This window comes from Anopheles funestus, chromosome 3RL (assembly GCF_943734845.2).
Source record: "Anopheles funestus chromosome 3RL, idAnoFuneDA-416_04, whole genome shotgun sequence".
NCBI lineage: Eukaryota > Metazoa > Arthropoda > Insecta > Diptera > Culicidae > Anopheles > Anopheles funestus.
This window is the reverse complement of record NC_064599.1, coordinates 15,563,383-15,581,590: the sequence shown is the minus strand read 5'-3', so window position 1 is coordinate 15,581,590 and position 18,208 is coordinate 15,563,383. Positions and strand designations below refer to the sequence as shown.

The 18,208-nt window shown below is 41.6% G+C and overlaps 1 protein-coding gene across 1 annotated transcript in view; it reads left to right on the top strand.

Annotated features, from left to right (window-relative positions):
* The window catches only part of LOC125769260 (fibrillin-2-like), a 79,764-nt gene that overhangs the window by 22,892 nt on the left and 38,664 nt on the right, over positions 1–18,208 (top strand). The window contains exons 3-4 of the mRNA XM_049437886.1: positions 15,353–15,551; positions 15,647–15,852. Of these exons, the coding sequence (XP_049293843.1) occupies positions 15,353–15,551; positions 15,647–15,852 (405 nt within the window). The remainder of the gene's footprint in view (positions 1–15,352; positions 15,552–15,646; positions 15,853–18,208) is intronic.

Genomic DNA, 18,208 nt, shown 5'->3' with positions numbered 1-18,208 from the left:
AAATCTTGCCTATTCTAAAGGTCGAAAAAAATACATTTATAAATAGCTTAAAGTTGCACATAAATTTGTTGTTTTTGTGAGATATTTACACTTCCCATTCGTACATGCTGGAAAGCCCTGTAAGCCTTTAATCCATCCATTGGGAAAGGAGGAAACTCCGCCTCATGCCGTTTGATGCTTTTTTCGGCTTAGATTACTCGCACCTCGATGCTGTCGCTATTCCCAAATAAGGGATCAATAAATTAAGCATCGTTATTAGCCACACTGGCGTACTGGTGGTTAGCGGCAAAGGGTGCGAGCACGGTGATACACGTGTGAACAAAGGGATTCGAGCGCGTGGCTCGTATCGCACCCGGAAAGCGTGAAATGGGTGCTCAAAAAGTGGGAACTCGAACAAAAGGCGTTCGGTTGTTGGGTCGTGTAACTGGAAGTGTTTGAATAAGCTACGACATGGATGAAGAATCCCCACCACACTGGTTGGTGTTTTTTTTGTTTGTTTGCTGAGAAGATCTTCTTTCGTTTGCCGTCCTCCCGTCTATGTCCCGTGCTTATGCTGTTATGTTCTGGAAATTTGCATCCAAATTGATGCATGATTAGATTTCGTTGGTTGGGTGATTAACGTAACTGTGTTTATTTTTTTCCCCACTTCCTAACAAATTACGACGTGGTTTTGTTTTCTGGAGATGGAATAGGATTGATGAAAGTGATAAAAATAGCGCATTTTATGTAATCCGCTTTATTCGTGCGTTGCATCTGGGTGATCCAGACGTGATAATGTCTTCGAACCCTTCCAACAGGTGTTGACAACTTGTTTCAAGCTGTACCGTTTATCAGCAAAAGAAAGCATCCAGAATTAATCTTTCATATTGATCGACTTTGTCTAACGTCCGAAATTGGGATGAAGTCATCTAGATGTTCTAGCTGGTAGGATGGATGAATGGATTTACTAATTTTAGTCAGCAAGCGCAAGTGTTGGAAGTCCGTCTCGCCACCTACAGGATGTCGATAAAGTTTTACGACGCCTTCCATCGTACCAATCTCATTCTGTGTCGCTTGTGTCTGCTCTACCATCTACCATCTGCCGTTTGCCACCATAACGCGCGTTGTAGATTTAATAATCTTCGAATTCAATTTTCACTTTTATTAACATCCTGCCAAAAGAGCTGGGAAGCACGGGGGCAAAAAACCGGTGGGGATGTCTTGGGTGGTAGCTGTCGACGGGTCGAGTCGCTGGAAGTTATGCAAATGGCACCATCAACCTGTGGCCAGTTGGTGGTTTTAGCTGGGGCGTTGTACATACCCATCTCGGGCATACCGGCATTCTACTACTGACACATACCGGACACACATAAAGCCAGTCAACCGTGGGCCGAGCTTCGTGCATGCGGAGAAGGGGACTTTCCAGAACGGGCAGAGTGGACACAAACACACCTCCCTCTGTGGGTGATGATTCTGATTTCACAAAGGAAACCGTACCCGCAAAACCCGGTGTGATACACGCACGAAGTGATTTTTGCGGTCAGACAGTCGGACACTGAGAATGTCCAGATCGGTCCATAAACCGGGTGGAGGGGTGGTGTCATATTTGGAGTGTTTGGTGGAGAACCATTAAAAACCTCTTACGCGCTTACAACGACCACATGGTGCCGGCGGAGTGTGTCATATCCCGAAATGGATAGTTTTGAGGAGAAGAAAAAAAACCGAGGAACGGACGCACCTTAACCAATTAAAACTACACCAGAAATTAATTTGCCAATGTCGCAACACACGCACGCAAAAGATGGGGACGTAACATCAATATGCTGTGCTCATCCTCCTCATCAGCATCATCATCAGCATCACCATTTTCATCACGATCATTTTCACCGTTGCGGAGGTTTGGATTCCGCAAGAAGATGTTTCATCTTCTCGCGTGACTCACCTCTGGTAGGGCTCCACGCGTCCACAATCGACAAAGTGCTCTCTATCATGGATGGTCTGCTCATGCTGATATGTTTCGTATGGTGTATATACGGATGTCATTGACAATTTTGGGGCACGCGCTTCTTCCAGATGCTGCCGTCTTTGAAACGATTGCTTGCCATACACAAGCAGCACTGGCAGATAGCACCGAAACCAACACCTACTGTTTTACAGCTGGCCGGTGTTTTTGCTACCCACAGCGAATGCAAAGACCCCTTGGCACGATGGTCCCGGTGCAACACCGGCTGTTGCTAGACACGCTGAACACGTTTCCTCGATAATGCTTAGTTTATGTGATGCGAAGGGCCGCCGAAGCTCACACACACTTTTTGAATGGTGGCGTAATTTATGGAGCTGTGCGGAGTTTATTGCGGTTTTTGGACATTTTTCGGAAGGGGGTGGAGTGTGGAGAAAATTGTAGTTCCCAGGAACGCATGGGCGAGGGAAAACGTTGGGGGAGGGGGCAATTTGTTTGCACGACCAAACTATTGAGTATCGATCGATGCCTTGATAAGGAGCAATTTCGGAAACTGACTGGTCCTTCGCTTCTTTGGTCTTCCGTCTCGAGCGTGTCTAGACACGAGCGGTCAAAACTGGGTGAGTAAGAAAGGGTAACAATGGTTAAGGGAAAATTCGAAGCGAAAAGGTAATTTGTTTGTTATCATCCGATCTTGATCAGTCATCGTAGCCCGTTAAAGTTTATTGAGTTGGCGGTTTGGCAACGGGATTTGAGGTCATAATTTTGGGTATCTTTTGATTCCATAACGAACCCATTATTTGGGGTACATAATTTCCCTCTTTCGCTTCTAATGGTTATGAGTGTCGTAAAGAAAATGGCACCAAATATGCAATCGTTCCGAATTACTTTACTGCGCTACTGTACTGGGTGGCCATTTTAAATGAGTGACGGTTGATAATGTCCACATCGAGAGGCTACCGAGTCAGTTTGATGGCGAGAAATGAAAATTCCAATTTCAGCTTTATAACATTTTCACCGATTAGATTCAATAAAACGAACTCCACCATTCCGCACTACCCCCTCGGGGGGATCCGTTTTGCTCAACCTTCCGCGAAAGATTTTCTCCTAGCGTTCGGGGATGGAACGTCAAAATTTACAACCGTACGCAATGGAATGACTCTTCGGGTCGTATTGGAATGCAGGAAGTGTCGGTGACGTCCCACTGCTGACTGAATCTGGTGATGCGACAGAAGCGGACAAGTTTGCCAAACCCAAAAGTCGGAGTAGTAAACCAATCCAAGGTGCTGAGATTCTGGCAAACCGGAACAGATTTCACCACGGCCTGGTGAACGAACCTAATACGTCAAGTGACATTCTTTTCCGGTCCGGTCCATTCTGTCTCGTCTTGCAAAAAAGTTATCTTCAGTAGTACCATGACGTGGTGCACGAAATCCCGCAGTGAGCTGAGCGAGGGAAAAAAAAGAACCATTTTACGATTTGCCTTAAATTTGGCACCATTTGGAGTGTTAAATGTGACACAAAGAGTAGATACGCTCGGAGCCGTCAATATTTTGGCTGGTTCTTTGGGCCGGGTGTTTTTTTCTCGTTAGATCACTAAAACGTTTTACTGGGCGTTGGTGGAATGGTACACGGGACGAAAAAAGACAGAAATAATCGCCCACTGTGCAATGTTAACGCCGATAGTGTACTAGGGATTGAAATCGACGTCCAAGACCAAGTTTGAAAAATCTTAAAGTGAACTGAATCTTGGTTAAAACTGAATGAGAATCTTTCCCATCAAATTCTTATTATAAGACAGAGTAACTAAACAATTTAATTTATTACAAAACAACAGTTTCAGTTAATTAAAGCTTTAGTATTTGAAAGATCCTTTTGGTCTATCGCCCCTCTTGGTAAAGCATGTCAAATTCCTAGCTGCTCGAGCATGATAATCATTGTTAGTCGCATGCTAAAATTAATTTCCTTCAAATGAACTAGCGTACCTCGAGGGATGTCGAAATCGATCGAATTCTCATTATGTTTCTGTGACCAAAACCATGCGCTTTCAACGTCACTCAACACACAACACAAAGCACGAACAATTTCTGGAATCGCAATCGAATGCATACTTCTGCAGAAGTCAATCCATGTGCGGGGTGAGCGCGAGGGAAAGGAATATTAGCCGTTGGTGTGAAAATTAATATAAATCGACATTTTATTCAAATTAACCTTTGAGCGATGAACGATACACAGCTGCTGAGGATATGCTGGTAAGGTTTGAAGCCAGTGATGAGGTAGAGATTGATTATTTGCTTGGTAATTTATATGCTCAACCGTACCGAGCAGTGTCGGGATTGGAAATGCTGAAAGGAGTATAGAATACAGCAAACAACATGGTCCACTGGGGGGTGTTTGGGTGACCCATTGCTTAATACCGTAAGCATCACGCCAATTGATAATCATTATCATCATAATGAACATACCGAACTCCTTAGCCGGTTAGTTAGCAATCAATCGGTATTAATGACTACATCCTAATGACGGAAGGGAAACATAACCTTAACTGAGGAGAAGCTTTCAACAGCACTCCAACGAGAGGCCTCTTTCACATGGTGGAAACCCTATCGAACGGTGATTATGATCGGCAGATCATCGATTATTTACCTCACCAATGTGATTAACCAACAATCGAGTATTAATAATGCAAAGTGCACTCGTACCAAAGTGCTATCTACCACCGCCTGGACACACTCATTCATCGTCAATCGAGTGGCACATACGAGAGCTTAATTTGTCATAACCAATGTGATCTGATTTATGACCCCACATTTTTGGACCCAAAATCTTTAACAATCGTGTTATTTGTTTGTCTATTTGTCTAAAATCCCATTTATTGGGGCGAAAGAATTGCTTTTTTCTGATTGTATTTTTAGTAACGGCTTCTTAATGAATAACACACGAACCGATGTGGGTCTAATTTTCTGGTCGTTTGTTTTGACTTCCTTCGGGCCCCTTTAAGATAGTAAGCTTTTTTGTGTCTGCTTCGGTCTGCTTTGCTCCAAAAAAAAAAGCTGTGTAGGATCATACCCTTATATGTCGATGATCACACTCAACTGGACTATTGACAAAGTGTTAATAAATATGTGCATTTTGTGTGTGTGTTCCATGCCAGGGGTTGCACACATTCGCCACCACGCACCATGATAGTGTCAAACCCGTGAGTGTCCCAGAGAGGGCTTAGAAGAAAATATTATTAAATCTTGTCACTGCTGTTACGAAGCGAATTGTGTGTGCGGGAGTTTCGTACCGCGTTCATCGGCAAACGATTCATCATCGAGAGGATGAGACGTTGTTCCTGTGTCTGTTTCAGCTGTTTCGGATGGGTTAGCTGGCAGCACACTTCGTTCAACCAGAGTGTGGGCGCTAACATTTTCAAAATGAAATACAAAAAAAGCACACACCTGAACCTAGAAGAGTAGAGTTAAGAGGAGGATGTTCGATTGATTTTGAGCATTCGGTGATATCTAGGTGATCTGTTTACACTACTGAATTGGGCATTTCGTACCTGGTCGACTAGTGTGTCGCTACTTAAAGCCCATGTTTGTAGATATTTATTTTCTTTACCCAGCCCGGTTGATCACAGATTTGCTTTAAGTGTGGTGCTTTTTTTCTCAATTTTCGTTCCCTTCCATTTGTGACTTATTCCACCATTACTGACCGTGTGGGCCCCCCGTGTGTGTAAGGAGATGCATAAATTTTTGGAGCTCCAGAAGAACCGGCAGAAAATGAATGAAACCAACAAACGTTTGGATATTCGTGGGCCTTACCGCCTATCAATAGCAGATGACATTTTAAGAGCTTGTTACGAAAGTTATTGAGCGACACAGGGGTTTGTCCGCACTCGAACGTGAACGAAACAGGCAAATAACGAATGTTATGTATGGGCGAACGAAAGGTTTTTCGGGTATTTTCTAACCCCAAGAAAGGAAGAGAACATACGGAGAGATTGTGTAATACGATCAATATAGATTAAATTGAACACTATTCACCTGTAAACGAGACCACTCGTATGGGTTGAAACGTGGTTCCAAGATTGGTTTGTGGCAGTTACTTTTATGAAAAATGTCCTCCTCAAATGCAGACCAACAAATGGTTACGTACTAAAAATAATAATCGCCGAGAACATATTATAGGATGGTAAAATTAAACACAATTCGTATGCAATAATTTTTTGCCTCTTTTCGATAGAGAAATGAAAGAGATTGATGAAATAAACGAATACAAAATAAAACATCCAAACTGTCCAACGGTGTAATTAGATTACACACATCAATTTGTCGTATTTCATAATATGTGGTAATGGGAAATTAATTAACACCTCCATCGGTAAATGATCATTAATCTCAGGGCGAATTGGTCATCGTAGCATAGTGTCAACTTTATTTATTTGCGGTTAAGTTGATCGTTCGTTAATTACCCGATTCATCCCGATAGGTAATCAGGTCACATACAGAAGGGGAAGAATTAATGTGAGATTTATTGAAAATTGGTTGTGTAATATAAACAGTAAAACAACGTTCAACTGAAACAATTCTAACACGATATTATATTTAGCCTTAAATCCGCTGCACGGAGCGGATGAACGGCTTCTAAGAACGAAGATTTAAATTAAAGCACATTTCCGTTCCGTTTTAGTTGCACTAGAAAGGAATTTGCCGAAAATGGACGGACCTGCATCAATAAAGATCGTAAATTTACGACCTGGTAGAAACGGTTAGATTATAAGTGGTCCCATATTTTATTCGGTCCGGATTGTACACTTATTGCCAAAACTGGTAGAGAAATCATTTGCCAAAAAAAAACAAGAATCGATCTACGATTACGACCACAAAGCATTCGGAAATGAAAACAAAAAATCTCCCTGCACGGGGATAAAGTAGTTACGTGTGTTTGACATGGCTACGACCTGACGTTGACACTTATATGGGCGGTATGGTTTAGATTATTTAGACACTTTCCACAATCCCGTGGGATTTTTGTAATCCTGCGAAATAGTTGTTTGTTGTGGTGTTTAGCGTGTCACGGATCGCTGCCATATTTTACGAAGGTGCAATATTTTGCACATATTTATTGCACACAGTTTTTTGTTGTTTAAGAAACGAATCACATCGATTAGTGTCGCAAGTTTAGCGAATGTTTGACGATTTTCTGTCCTGATGTCAACACTAAAGTTAGCTAGTCCGGAAGGCAAGCCGATTAAAAACCCATTCCGTTCCGAAACTGGTGTTTTATTCCTGGTGACACCCCGTGGCTTTTCGAACGGACCTTTCCTACCATGGAAGCAAAACCACGCACGCGTTCCGATTATATCCTCCTCTCTGGCAATTGATTGCTGCCTCCATTCGCTTGGTTTCCCCTGGCATAAAATCGTGTGGTCGTGTGCCGTCTTCCATAAACCCAGCACGAGTACACTTGTTCCTCACGTTCGATTGTTCTCACCCGTGCACAGAAAAAACCCGCGCGGAACGATCGTTTGTCCCCCAAAACAAACCGGGATTGATAAGTTTCGGACCGTACGTTTGCTGGATCGTGTGGATCGTAAAATGTGGCGCATTACTGCTGCTCTAAAGTTAGGGCTTGTGAGACGATTCCGAAAACAACAGGCATGTTGATTTTTATGATCACTTGAGCGTCATCGGGTTTTTTGTTTTTTTTTTTGTTTTTTTCGGGAAGGAAATCAACAGAAACCGCTTTGACCGTTCTGGGGATGGTTTCCAGGAGGCTGACGGGTACGCAACCCGACCCGACCATGTGCGGCATGCATTTGATGGTGGAAAACTTCGATTAACGACGAGTTTTGACAACCACAAACACCTTCACCGGGGTTGAGTTTTCGGCATGCCTAAATCGGATTTGGATGCGGTACAAAATGGACGAAACAATTTGCTATGTTCTTCCTCTACTTTTACGACAAATCGTAAATCAATTTTCTGGCTTCTCCACACGCTCCCCTTCCTCCGTTGGTTCGCTTTTCGGTCGTACGGATGAATTTGGATTTCAGTCCGGCAGTACCCATGAGTGTTATTTGTGGTTTGCTCGGGGACTAGGGAGCTAGCTGACTAGCCGGTGATATGGTTCCCACTCCAAAACGGGTATACATATGGGGGTGGACTATTTGTTTTTTTTTTCGCTAGCTATTTGCATGGACACACACACGATGGATGCTCCTGATATATCATCTCCATCTGTGTGTTGCACGCTGTTGTGGTTGGTCGGGTATGGAATCCAGATTTATAACCCTGGCATAGTGTTCAACCACGCATATATGGGTAAGAGGTTTTATGCTGTCCAACTGTCACCGCGTTGTTTTATTCGCGTTAAATCATGCAGCTGCGTTAAGGTGTGCCAACGTACTTGAAATGGTATTGAACGCCATCAGCTTCCCATGCAGACCATTGTTTTAGACATGTAGAGTGGAAATCTGGTTTTATGTGCAAACCATCATGGGTGCATTTTAATATCCACCTTCATTGTTGGATCGTTTAAAAATGGCTCATCTTCAGGTAGTTTAATGGATGATATTATGGTCATAAATTATGGCTGGTATGGAACCATGCACGTCCTCATAAATCATTTTACTATTTAATTTGAATTTGATAGATGCTACCAGATTTATAGTTAATTTTGTTGATAAATCGTTAGATGGTGGCAGATTAAATTACACTCTTATTATATTTTTAATGTCTTTTTTTAGTCTTTAATATCCTTATGTGTTTCTTCTATATCTTTAATTTCTGGTTTTGTTGGAGATGATTAATTACTCCTATAGTTGATGGAAAAAAAACAACCGCGGATGGGTTTTTATATCGGTGAAGTATTACTATTCTCCCTCCATCATCGGGCATTACGTCACCTGCAGAAGTGTTTTGCGAAAACATATTTGGCCATATCATAAAGCTGAAATTATTTTGATGTCATTTTATAACTACATTTATTCGTCAAAGTCGCCACCAGGCGCCATTCAATTTATCACCTCTCGACATAAATCATGAACTAATGTGCTTGCGGTATATAAGCTAGCAAACATTTTTGTATAAGTATTAATTTTTTAAATCCACTTAAAGATATCAATGATCAAAAGATGTAAATATAATGCTTTAACGATCCAATAAAAAAAGATGATCAAAACGCAATATCATTTCATAACATGAGCAGTGGAACGAAACCCATGTCAAATGAAAAGCTTTCGGAAACCCATCAATCTGTTGCTCCGATCATCAACTGTAGCATCAAAGAGCTTCACAAAATGCGTGTGAACGAAAGTATACGATGGAAGGAAGCTACAAATACGAACGTCTGTGGAATCTAGCTCATACTTTGACTGCTTAACAGTAATGCTACTTGTACCGGTGCTGATCTCCTATCGTGCACACTGGCTGAATAAACATCGTACAACGTCCACACGATAAGCATCTCCAAATCCGCTTCTTCGTAAGCGTACGTACACTAGTCAGTGCTTTGTATCCCAAACTCGGATGCTTGGTGTGTTTTTTTCCCTTTCTCTTCATCCTATTTCAGGATGGATGAAAAGGAAGCTTCAGAAAGGAAACGTTAGATCCGTGTCTCAGAACGAGCCTCACGCGTGTAATCGGTATTTCATTTAGTCGCTTGCAAATTGACTTCTATCCATCTCCAGGGCTCTTTTCTTTCGGGGGGCGAGCTGACTGTTTTGCTGGAATGTCAGAATTGGTCATTGGTACTATTGGACTGATCCGCACTGGTGGAGAACGTCGGAACCAACACAACGGCTTGGTGAGCGTGGTGCCGAATCTAATCATGAACCATCCGGTAGCCGGTTCGAGATCTCTTGGGACCGATCCCGAAACCGAAACGAAAGCTTCTGCTGAAGGTACCTTGGCCCATTACGGTTTGCATGACTTCACAAACAGCACGCGCGCGCCCACATTCCCACGGCAAAAAGGCGTAACAGGACAATGTTTGCATCGGCAACCAATTGAACCGTAGCGCTGCGTTGGAAACATTGCTATCGTTTCGATCCGGGGTTTTCCCTGCCTTTCGACTACTAATCGCTCTTAGCCCGTCAGTGTTTCGACGTTTTCGGGCGGGTGATCCCAACAGCGATATCGTCGGACCCGATAATAAGCTTCATCGAACAATGAACCTGGTAGTCGTCGGGCTGGGTCAATGAAGCACCAGTTCGTTGGTCGATATTCCGCTTCCTGACTTCCAGCTCGGGCTGGTAATTCATTCCACATCGTTGCCCGTTGATGTGGTGTCTTCGGACACCAAAACTCGCGAATAATACGTTCCACGTTACGGAACAATACGTCAGACGGGTGGATGACGGGTGCGGGTCGGCATGTTGTACACGTGGCACACGGGGTCGATGGAAGTCTGTGTGTGGTGTGTTGTTTCGAACAAGTTTCCGCCGGTGTTTCGGATGTTCGGTTCCGCTGAGAACATGCTTGATGGAACCCGTCTGCACCGGTGGGAAAAACCGGTGCCTATTCGATAGGATCGGAACGCGTCATCACGTGGTATGGCGTGGTGTAGACTCCCTGGGGAAGGATGCTATCTTATGAACCGGTAAAACCTTAGAACATGCGTGCGTCCTCGTGTGTGTATGTGTGTGTGTGTGCTTGCAGATCGGTGTTAATCCAATTTCAGGCGTTTAATCACAGGAGGATTTTGGATCTAGTGTTTGTGTTAATTAGATTCGTTGATGCCAAACCGGTGTTAGGCAGCTAACGATTCTCCCCCATTCGTGGGAAATCGATGGATCTGATCCTTTGAGCCCGTTATGGCGAGAATGAGTGAGAAAGAGAGAGAGAGAGTTGGTGTTGCTGGAAGTTTGCACATGGGAAATGTGTGCAAAACACTATACTTCAGACAACAAAGCGGTTGTATTGAGAATATATTGAGTAGGGATCATTCATCTATTACGCCATACAAAAAATGAGATTTTCCTGCCCTATCGTAACGAAATGTAACGTTGGAAGCATCCTCTCTCTATTAGTTACTGTATTGTAGAAGAAGACCTTTAAGGTTGCAAGTCCATATAGAACTCCTGATCCTCGATCGTTAAATTCACCATATTTCTATGCAACTAAATTGTGATTTTCAATCAGACGAGAATGAATCTTCCTGTCCTATTCATGTCATGTTACATGGGTTGGTCAATTGATATATCTTGTCTTTTTCTTTTCTTTTCTGGCCTGTACCCGGTCGAGCACGTCGCGTAGACATGGCCTGGTCGCCAATCCGTTTCCAGGAAACTCGGTCCAGGGCTGCAGTCCTCCATCCACGGTTGCATCCGATCTCCGACTTTATATCTTGTCATAAAGTATACATTTTACTCATGTACATCAAGTTCTAACATGTTATGTTATTTCTGACGATGTTATTTCTACAATATAAGCTACAAGAATTAGAAATAATATAAAATTATTTTGTGCTATTCAGACATACTGTCCATAAAAACGTCTTTCAGCAATTATTTTTATTTCAATTTCTATTTGGCCATACGTCATCTCCAGGTGTCTTATTTCGAACGCGATGCCAATATGTCTTTCAAATGATGTTTTTTTTTTTCAAATTATAGAATAAACACTCAACTCATTTCGGTCCTCAGGATCTTAGTTCAAATCAAATAAAAATCCATATGGCCTTGTCGTAAAGAGTAATCAAGAATTTTAGAAACTTATTCTTTTGGTAAATAACACAAAGTTAAAGTATTTTCCCCCCACCTCCCTAATTCGTAACGCTCTCAGTAAACCCTTCCTCACTTACCAGCGTTACGTAATAGTTAGATGATCCCTAAAGGGGTTTAATCGTTTGGCACACTTGAGAACACCGACACCTAATCAGACGTATTATGCAATGGATCAAATCAGATTTGTATCAGGAGATAGTGATATTTGTATGGTGGACGGGATTAGAACTCTACGAACCGGGAGGAATAATCTCGTAATTGTGTTCGTGTGTTCGTAACTATTCTTGCCAGATATGTATACTTTGAAGAATTTTTTTGAAGAGCATTCAATCAGCACTACAAAACAGAAAGTACATATATTGAATTTTATTAGTTTGTTGTTGAACCAGTTGCAAACGCAGGAGCACCCTTAGCCCCCAAGGTTTTTTCTGCCTCCGCAGTACATTAAAAACGCCTCTTCATCCTCTTATTAATAGCGCATTAATGGCGTTTGCCCATCCTTCCGGACATCCTTTAATAAAAGGCTAAACATCGTAAAAAAGTGTTGAAACTCGTAAAAAAAAACTTTCATACGAATGCTTTCAACGGTCGGCTTATCGGCGTGTCCCGTTCGGATCAGTGCTAAAAATATTAATCTCAATATCAACGGCAGGAGACGTTTTTTTTGTGCGAACGCACAAAACTTTCTCCCCGGGCGTTGGAACGGGACAAAGAAAAACAACAAACAAAAAGAGAAGACTACCAAACAACTGTCCGCTGGGGATAATGCCGGGAACCGGGTGGAGGGTGGATTGCAAGGATATCGGGGACCGGAACCGATTGGTAAGCCCTTTCCATTAGTCAACCGAGTTTCGATGGTGGTAAGGTTGGTTTATGGGTGATGTATTTTTTTTGTTCGTTAAGAATTTTGTGTTACTATGTGTTTTTTTGTTCTGCTTCTTCGTGTTGCACGCAGTGCGTAGGTACTCACAACGAAAAAATCCAAAAACGCTTGACGAAAAACGGAAGGAACGCCACTGGATAAAGTTTTACCAAGGTTCTCACATTTTCCCGTTCAATCGTGCCTGAAAGGATCTCGAGAGGTTTTGAAGGATGGAAGTTTTCCTTTCCGATTCGGTGCCACTTGAGGCCTTTCCTTTGCTCTCTTTTGCTAGGCTACTGGCTGCTTCGTTGTAGAGAAGACGCTCAAGACGCTTAATTTTGCGGCACGGAACCGTGTGCCGTGGCACATCCGGGTTTGACGGGAAGGATTTCAATTTGATGAATTATTTCACCACTCGACGTGGGGTTATTCGTTCGCTGTTTTGCAGTGCAGGTTCGTTTGGTTTCTTTTTTTCAGCGGATGTATATAGGGGGTACTTTGGAACTGGCAGATGTTCCACGGCAGGCACACAAATGATGCTGCATAGTAATCCAAGTGTCTGCCGGAAACGGGTTTGATAGAGTACCAATAACGAATGAAGAGTAAAGCTCAAGCAAATACAACACCAACATGGGTTTCCCATTATTAGGAAAAAATAATTTCATCGCACACTGACGGATAAATCGCTTTTGGATCAATTTAGTAAAGTACTTTTAATACATTTTTTTGCAATTACTACGGAATTTTAATATGATTAACACTAGAACTACGAAGCTTTTTAACCGTTTTTCGTTCATGGTTAATTTTTATCAATTTCGAAGAGTTGAAGTATATTTTATTGTTTATTAGAGATTGTACTTTATAATAAAAATGTAAAATTTATTGTTCAACTACCATTCAATTGTTTAACTCCAAAAATTAATGTGGTTAAAGTTCAAGCTTTCCCGTCAAAATGGCTGGTCCGGAAGTTCTAGCATTGAAATGCTTTTACAAAAAAAAATTAAAGAGCATTGAAATTTTAGTAAAACAACGTGGAATATGCAACAGATGGATCGAAATTATTGAAGGAACCAGTAGAAACAAAAAACAAACCAATATTATAATCTTTATGTTTCCGCTTTATCTTCCGTAACAGCAACATAACTGATACGTAACAAAAAAGCGAATCTTCCATTTCTAGGAAAAAGTTGAATCGAGATCGCAAGAACAGTAGGTGTGGGTGGCAATCGTGTGCAGGATTTTCGCGAAGGAGATTAATGATACAATAAAACGTGTTCATCCGGGTGATAAATTTTACCACACTAATGGTTTGTGTGTGAGGGAGAGAGAGAGTGGAGCCTGTAATATTGTACCGAACGATTATTTCACATTATTTTTTGTTACTACAGGGTGTGTTTTTTCTCGTTTCACTGGGATTTTTTTTAATTTATTATTTCGTAGTTTTGTTAGTGTTTAATCAGATTAAGCTGTGATGTTATCATGCCAGGAGAGTAATCGATTTATTGTGTACATTAAATGTATGTGCTTATTGGATTGTTTTTTAATATTTTTAATTGTAAATTATGATGATGTAAATAATCCGTGGGAACTTTGCTGTTTTTTTTTTGTTTTTGCTTCGAGACAATATAAATATAAATTGTTGAATGTAATTCTACATACGAGCATAAACCATATTATTGAATTGGACACACTTTTTTTACATTGTTATTGAAATTAATGCAAATGATGTAACAATGCGCTCTGATTGACATGTAATTTTGTTTAATTAATTATAACAAAACACTTATCACAACACGCTGTACATTTGTTTAGTAAATGATTCTAAAAAGCAAGCTCGATAATTACGAAATGTACACCAACACCAAATCAAAGTGCGGTTTATTTCCAATTCAAAAACAACAATTAAGTGGAGTGAAAATTCTCTTTCACTTCCCATGGTGTTCACGTTGCGAACCAAATTGAAACATTCCATTACAGATGTTATTTAAAAAAAACTTTTCCAACCGTCCAACCCATTGCATCAAACATCCACAAAACCCTTCCGATACATACTGGCACATAAGCTAAGCTACGGTAACTCTAATGCCAATTACACAGTTTGTCCATTGGTAAGGAGAATATTCACCGTTTTTTTGGGGTACCAGTGGAGGGTAAAATGGACAAGATGAATGGCACAGTTTATCATACGCTTCGTTATGAATATTGTTTACCGTTCAACTTTATCCTGGTCCTGTTCAAACGCGGCACGCGACATTGTTTCGTTGACGTGGAAGGACGAAGGGACAGTAACATTAAAGCAAAACTACAAAACCTGGTATGTAAAGTGTGCAGAGGGCCCGAAAAAAGGGACTACCGTGGCACGTTCTTTACACATCACATCGTAAACTTTTCCGGGACGCTGTCCGGTGCTTGACAGAGACAGAGGGTGGATGGTTTGCGGTATGGTCAGAAAGCATGTATCTCATGTAGGCAAGCATGCACTTTCGAGTGAAAACAATGAATACATTAATCTTTTGCTCAGCTGTGAACCGGACTCGGTGCATCGAGTCGAACATCCCTGACCAATGGTATACACCCTTAGCAGTGAAATAGTTGGGTTCCGAAGCATTTTCTATAGTCTTCTGGCAGTACACAGTTAGGAGTGGGATTTACAGTTTGACCAAAAGTTTTGTTCATTTCCTTTGCCTTTTCCCTCTCTTATTTTGAATTGGGTTCCCTTGTGGCCCAATGGTAGGATGTGCCGGACGTGTGTTCGATGCATAAAATTATATTCCGATGTTAGTCTTGTGTTTTTTTCCACTAACACTTGTCCTTTGCCTCACCTTTTCTTTTGCAGATGAAACACACGACCAGGACGGTGCGGTTGGAAAGCAGGGCGCAAACGGTAAGCGGAAACCCGGTCAACGGGGTCAAAACATTCAGGAGGAAACCGACCTTGAACCGGAACTGGCCGCTCGGTTGGATCTGTCCTGCATGGCCAATGGGCTTGTAAGGGCGCCCGAGATCGACAACGGCTATGTGGTGAAATACAACAGGTAAGAAACAATGGCGCCCTGGGGGGAAAACTCGACGACATGTATCAGGTGCCGGTGACATTCTCGACGTTCCCCATTTTCTGATTCTTTCTCAGGCGTAAGAAAAATGGCAACATTTTCCTGGTAGCGTACTACGAGTGTGACGATTATTACGAGCTACAGCCACCGGAGCATGATCGCCTGTACTGTAGCGTACGGAAATGGATCGGCAAGCGACCGGAATGCATCTCAACCCGATCCGGCACAGAGGATGATGAAGAGGGCGAGGAAGAGGAAGAGGAAGAGGAGGAAGAGGAAGAAGGTAAAAACTGAAGTCGGGAGCTGTAGCAGATGGTACTATTCCCATCGAGAGAAGATAAAGTTTTGCTTGACATTTTGGTTTTGTTTTACATTGTATAATTTCAAATGTAAATGATGGTAATTGTACTATAACTAACGTAAGTGACATCTTGTTGGAAATAAGACAACCGAACGAAATGGCTTTTAAGTGAGATTTTACATCGTTTGTAAACTTTTTTTGCGATAAGTAGAATTCATATCAGAATGAGCCTAAATGTATGCAATCAGTTCGGCAAAACAAGGTTTTTTAACTTTGATAATGCTATCTATATATATAAAATTCTCGTTTCGCGGTGTTCGTGTGCAAACTCCTCCGAAACGGCTGCACCAATTTGTATGAAATTTTCGCTGAACGTTCGTTAGATATGAGAATAGGTTTACCGCTACTTTTCGTTCCGCTAGATGTCCTCTGGCCAATATTATGGGTTCTTTTCTGTTTTTCCTACGGGGGTTATCAAGTAGGCATAGCCATTTTTTCAACACGAATAATGTTGAACACTACTGAAACAAACAAGCTCTAACGAATAAATTCGGCAATACATACATGAACTAGCCCAGAATGCTTTTGGTGATAGTTTAAAAATACTTCATACATCGGATCAGTTGGTGCGTCCGGTGGTGCATGTGATAAACGGCGCCAGTCCACACGGCCGGACCGGGTTCAAATCCCATCCGGACCGTTCCCCCGTAGCAAGGACTGACTACCCGGCTACGTGGTAAAATAAGTCTAGTAAGCCAGAAATGGCCGGCGTGACCTGTAAGGTCGTTAAGCCAAGAAGAAGAAGACATCGGATCATCAATTGATGCTTCTTTTCCGCGAATGCATGCGTCGGTCATCGTGGGAAGGGCCCATGAACACGGTGCAATAAGTCCTTCGTTTTGATACGTACAAGAAGCCCAAGTGACTCAGGAGTTGCTCGCAGTTTAATTACTGTTCACTAGCTCATGTAAATTTTTTTCCCTCAAAGGTGTATTCGGCAATACATGAACTAGCCCAGAACGCTTTTGGTGATAGTTTAAAAATACTTCATACATCGGATCAACCATTGATGCTTCTTTTCCGCGAATGCATGCGTCGGTCATCGCGGGAAGGGTTCTGAACATGGTGCAATAAGTCCTTCATTTTGATACGTACAAGAAGCCAAGTGACTCAGGAGTTGCTCGCAGTTTTAATTACTGTTCACAAGCTCATGTTTTTTTTCCTCAAAGGTGTATTCGGCAATACATGAACTAGCCCAGAATGCTTTTGGTGATAGTTTAAAAATACTTCATACATCGGATCATCAATTGATGCTTCTTTTCCGCGAATGCATACGTTGGTCATCGTGGGAAGGGCCCATGAACATGGTGCAATAAGTCCTTCATTTTGATACGTACAAGAAGCCCAAGTGACTCAGGAGTTGTTCGCAGTTTTAATTACTGTTCACAAGCTCATGTAAATTTTTTTCCCTTAAAGGTACATTCGGCGATACATGAACTAGCCCAGAATTTTTCGTTTCGCTAGGTGGCCTCTGGCCAATATTATGAGTTCGTTTTTGTTTTTCTACTGGGGTTATCAAGTAGACATAGCCATTTTTTCAACACGAATAATGTTGAACACTACTGAAACAAAAAAGATCTAACAAATAAATCAATCAAAGTAGATACACATGGTGATTTATTTGTGCAACTTTTTCATTAAAGCGTAAAGTGAGTGAAAAATAAGCAAAAAGCAAGTGTGTGAATAATTAAAAAATGCTATTTAGTGTTTTGCGGCTCGGTGGTACATGTGAAATCGGCGCCTTACACGGAAGGATATGATATTAAATCCCAATCGACAAGGAAAGTCAGAAATGCCTCCTGAAGTAGCAGAAAAGAAGAAGAGCCACAAAAAATAAGAAATATTGCTTTGGTTGGGAATATCATTTGGATTAAGAATGGCAATAATTTAAGAATTTTAAGTTAATCAACGATATTCTCTAATCATCGCTCTAATAATACCACACGAATCAAGATTGAACACTCAAAATTTTTGCCTTAATTACAAAAGGCATGTTTAAGGGCAAAGCTAGGTTTGCCGGGTAAGCTAGTTATATTAATATTTTCTAAACTCAATGTTAGACAAAGCAACATGAAAGTTCGCTGGCTAGAAATAAGTTTTGTGTGGAATTTCATTCAATTGAAATAGTTTGGACGATGCTAGAAATCTCATGAACCTGGACAAAGAATAACGATCAAAGATTGGTTGGTATGTTTCGTTTTGAGCAAAGAGTCCCTCCGTCTACTAATATGTTGGAATAAAAAAAAACGATCAATCTGACCTTTTTCATTTAACGCAG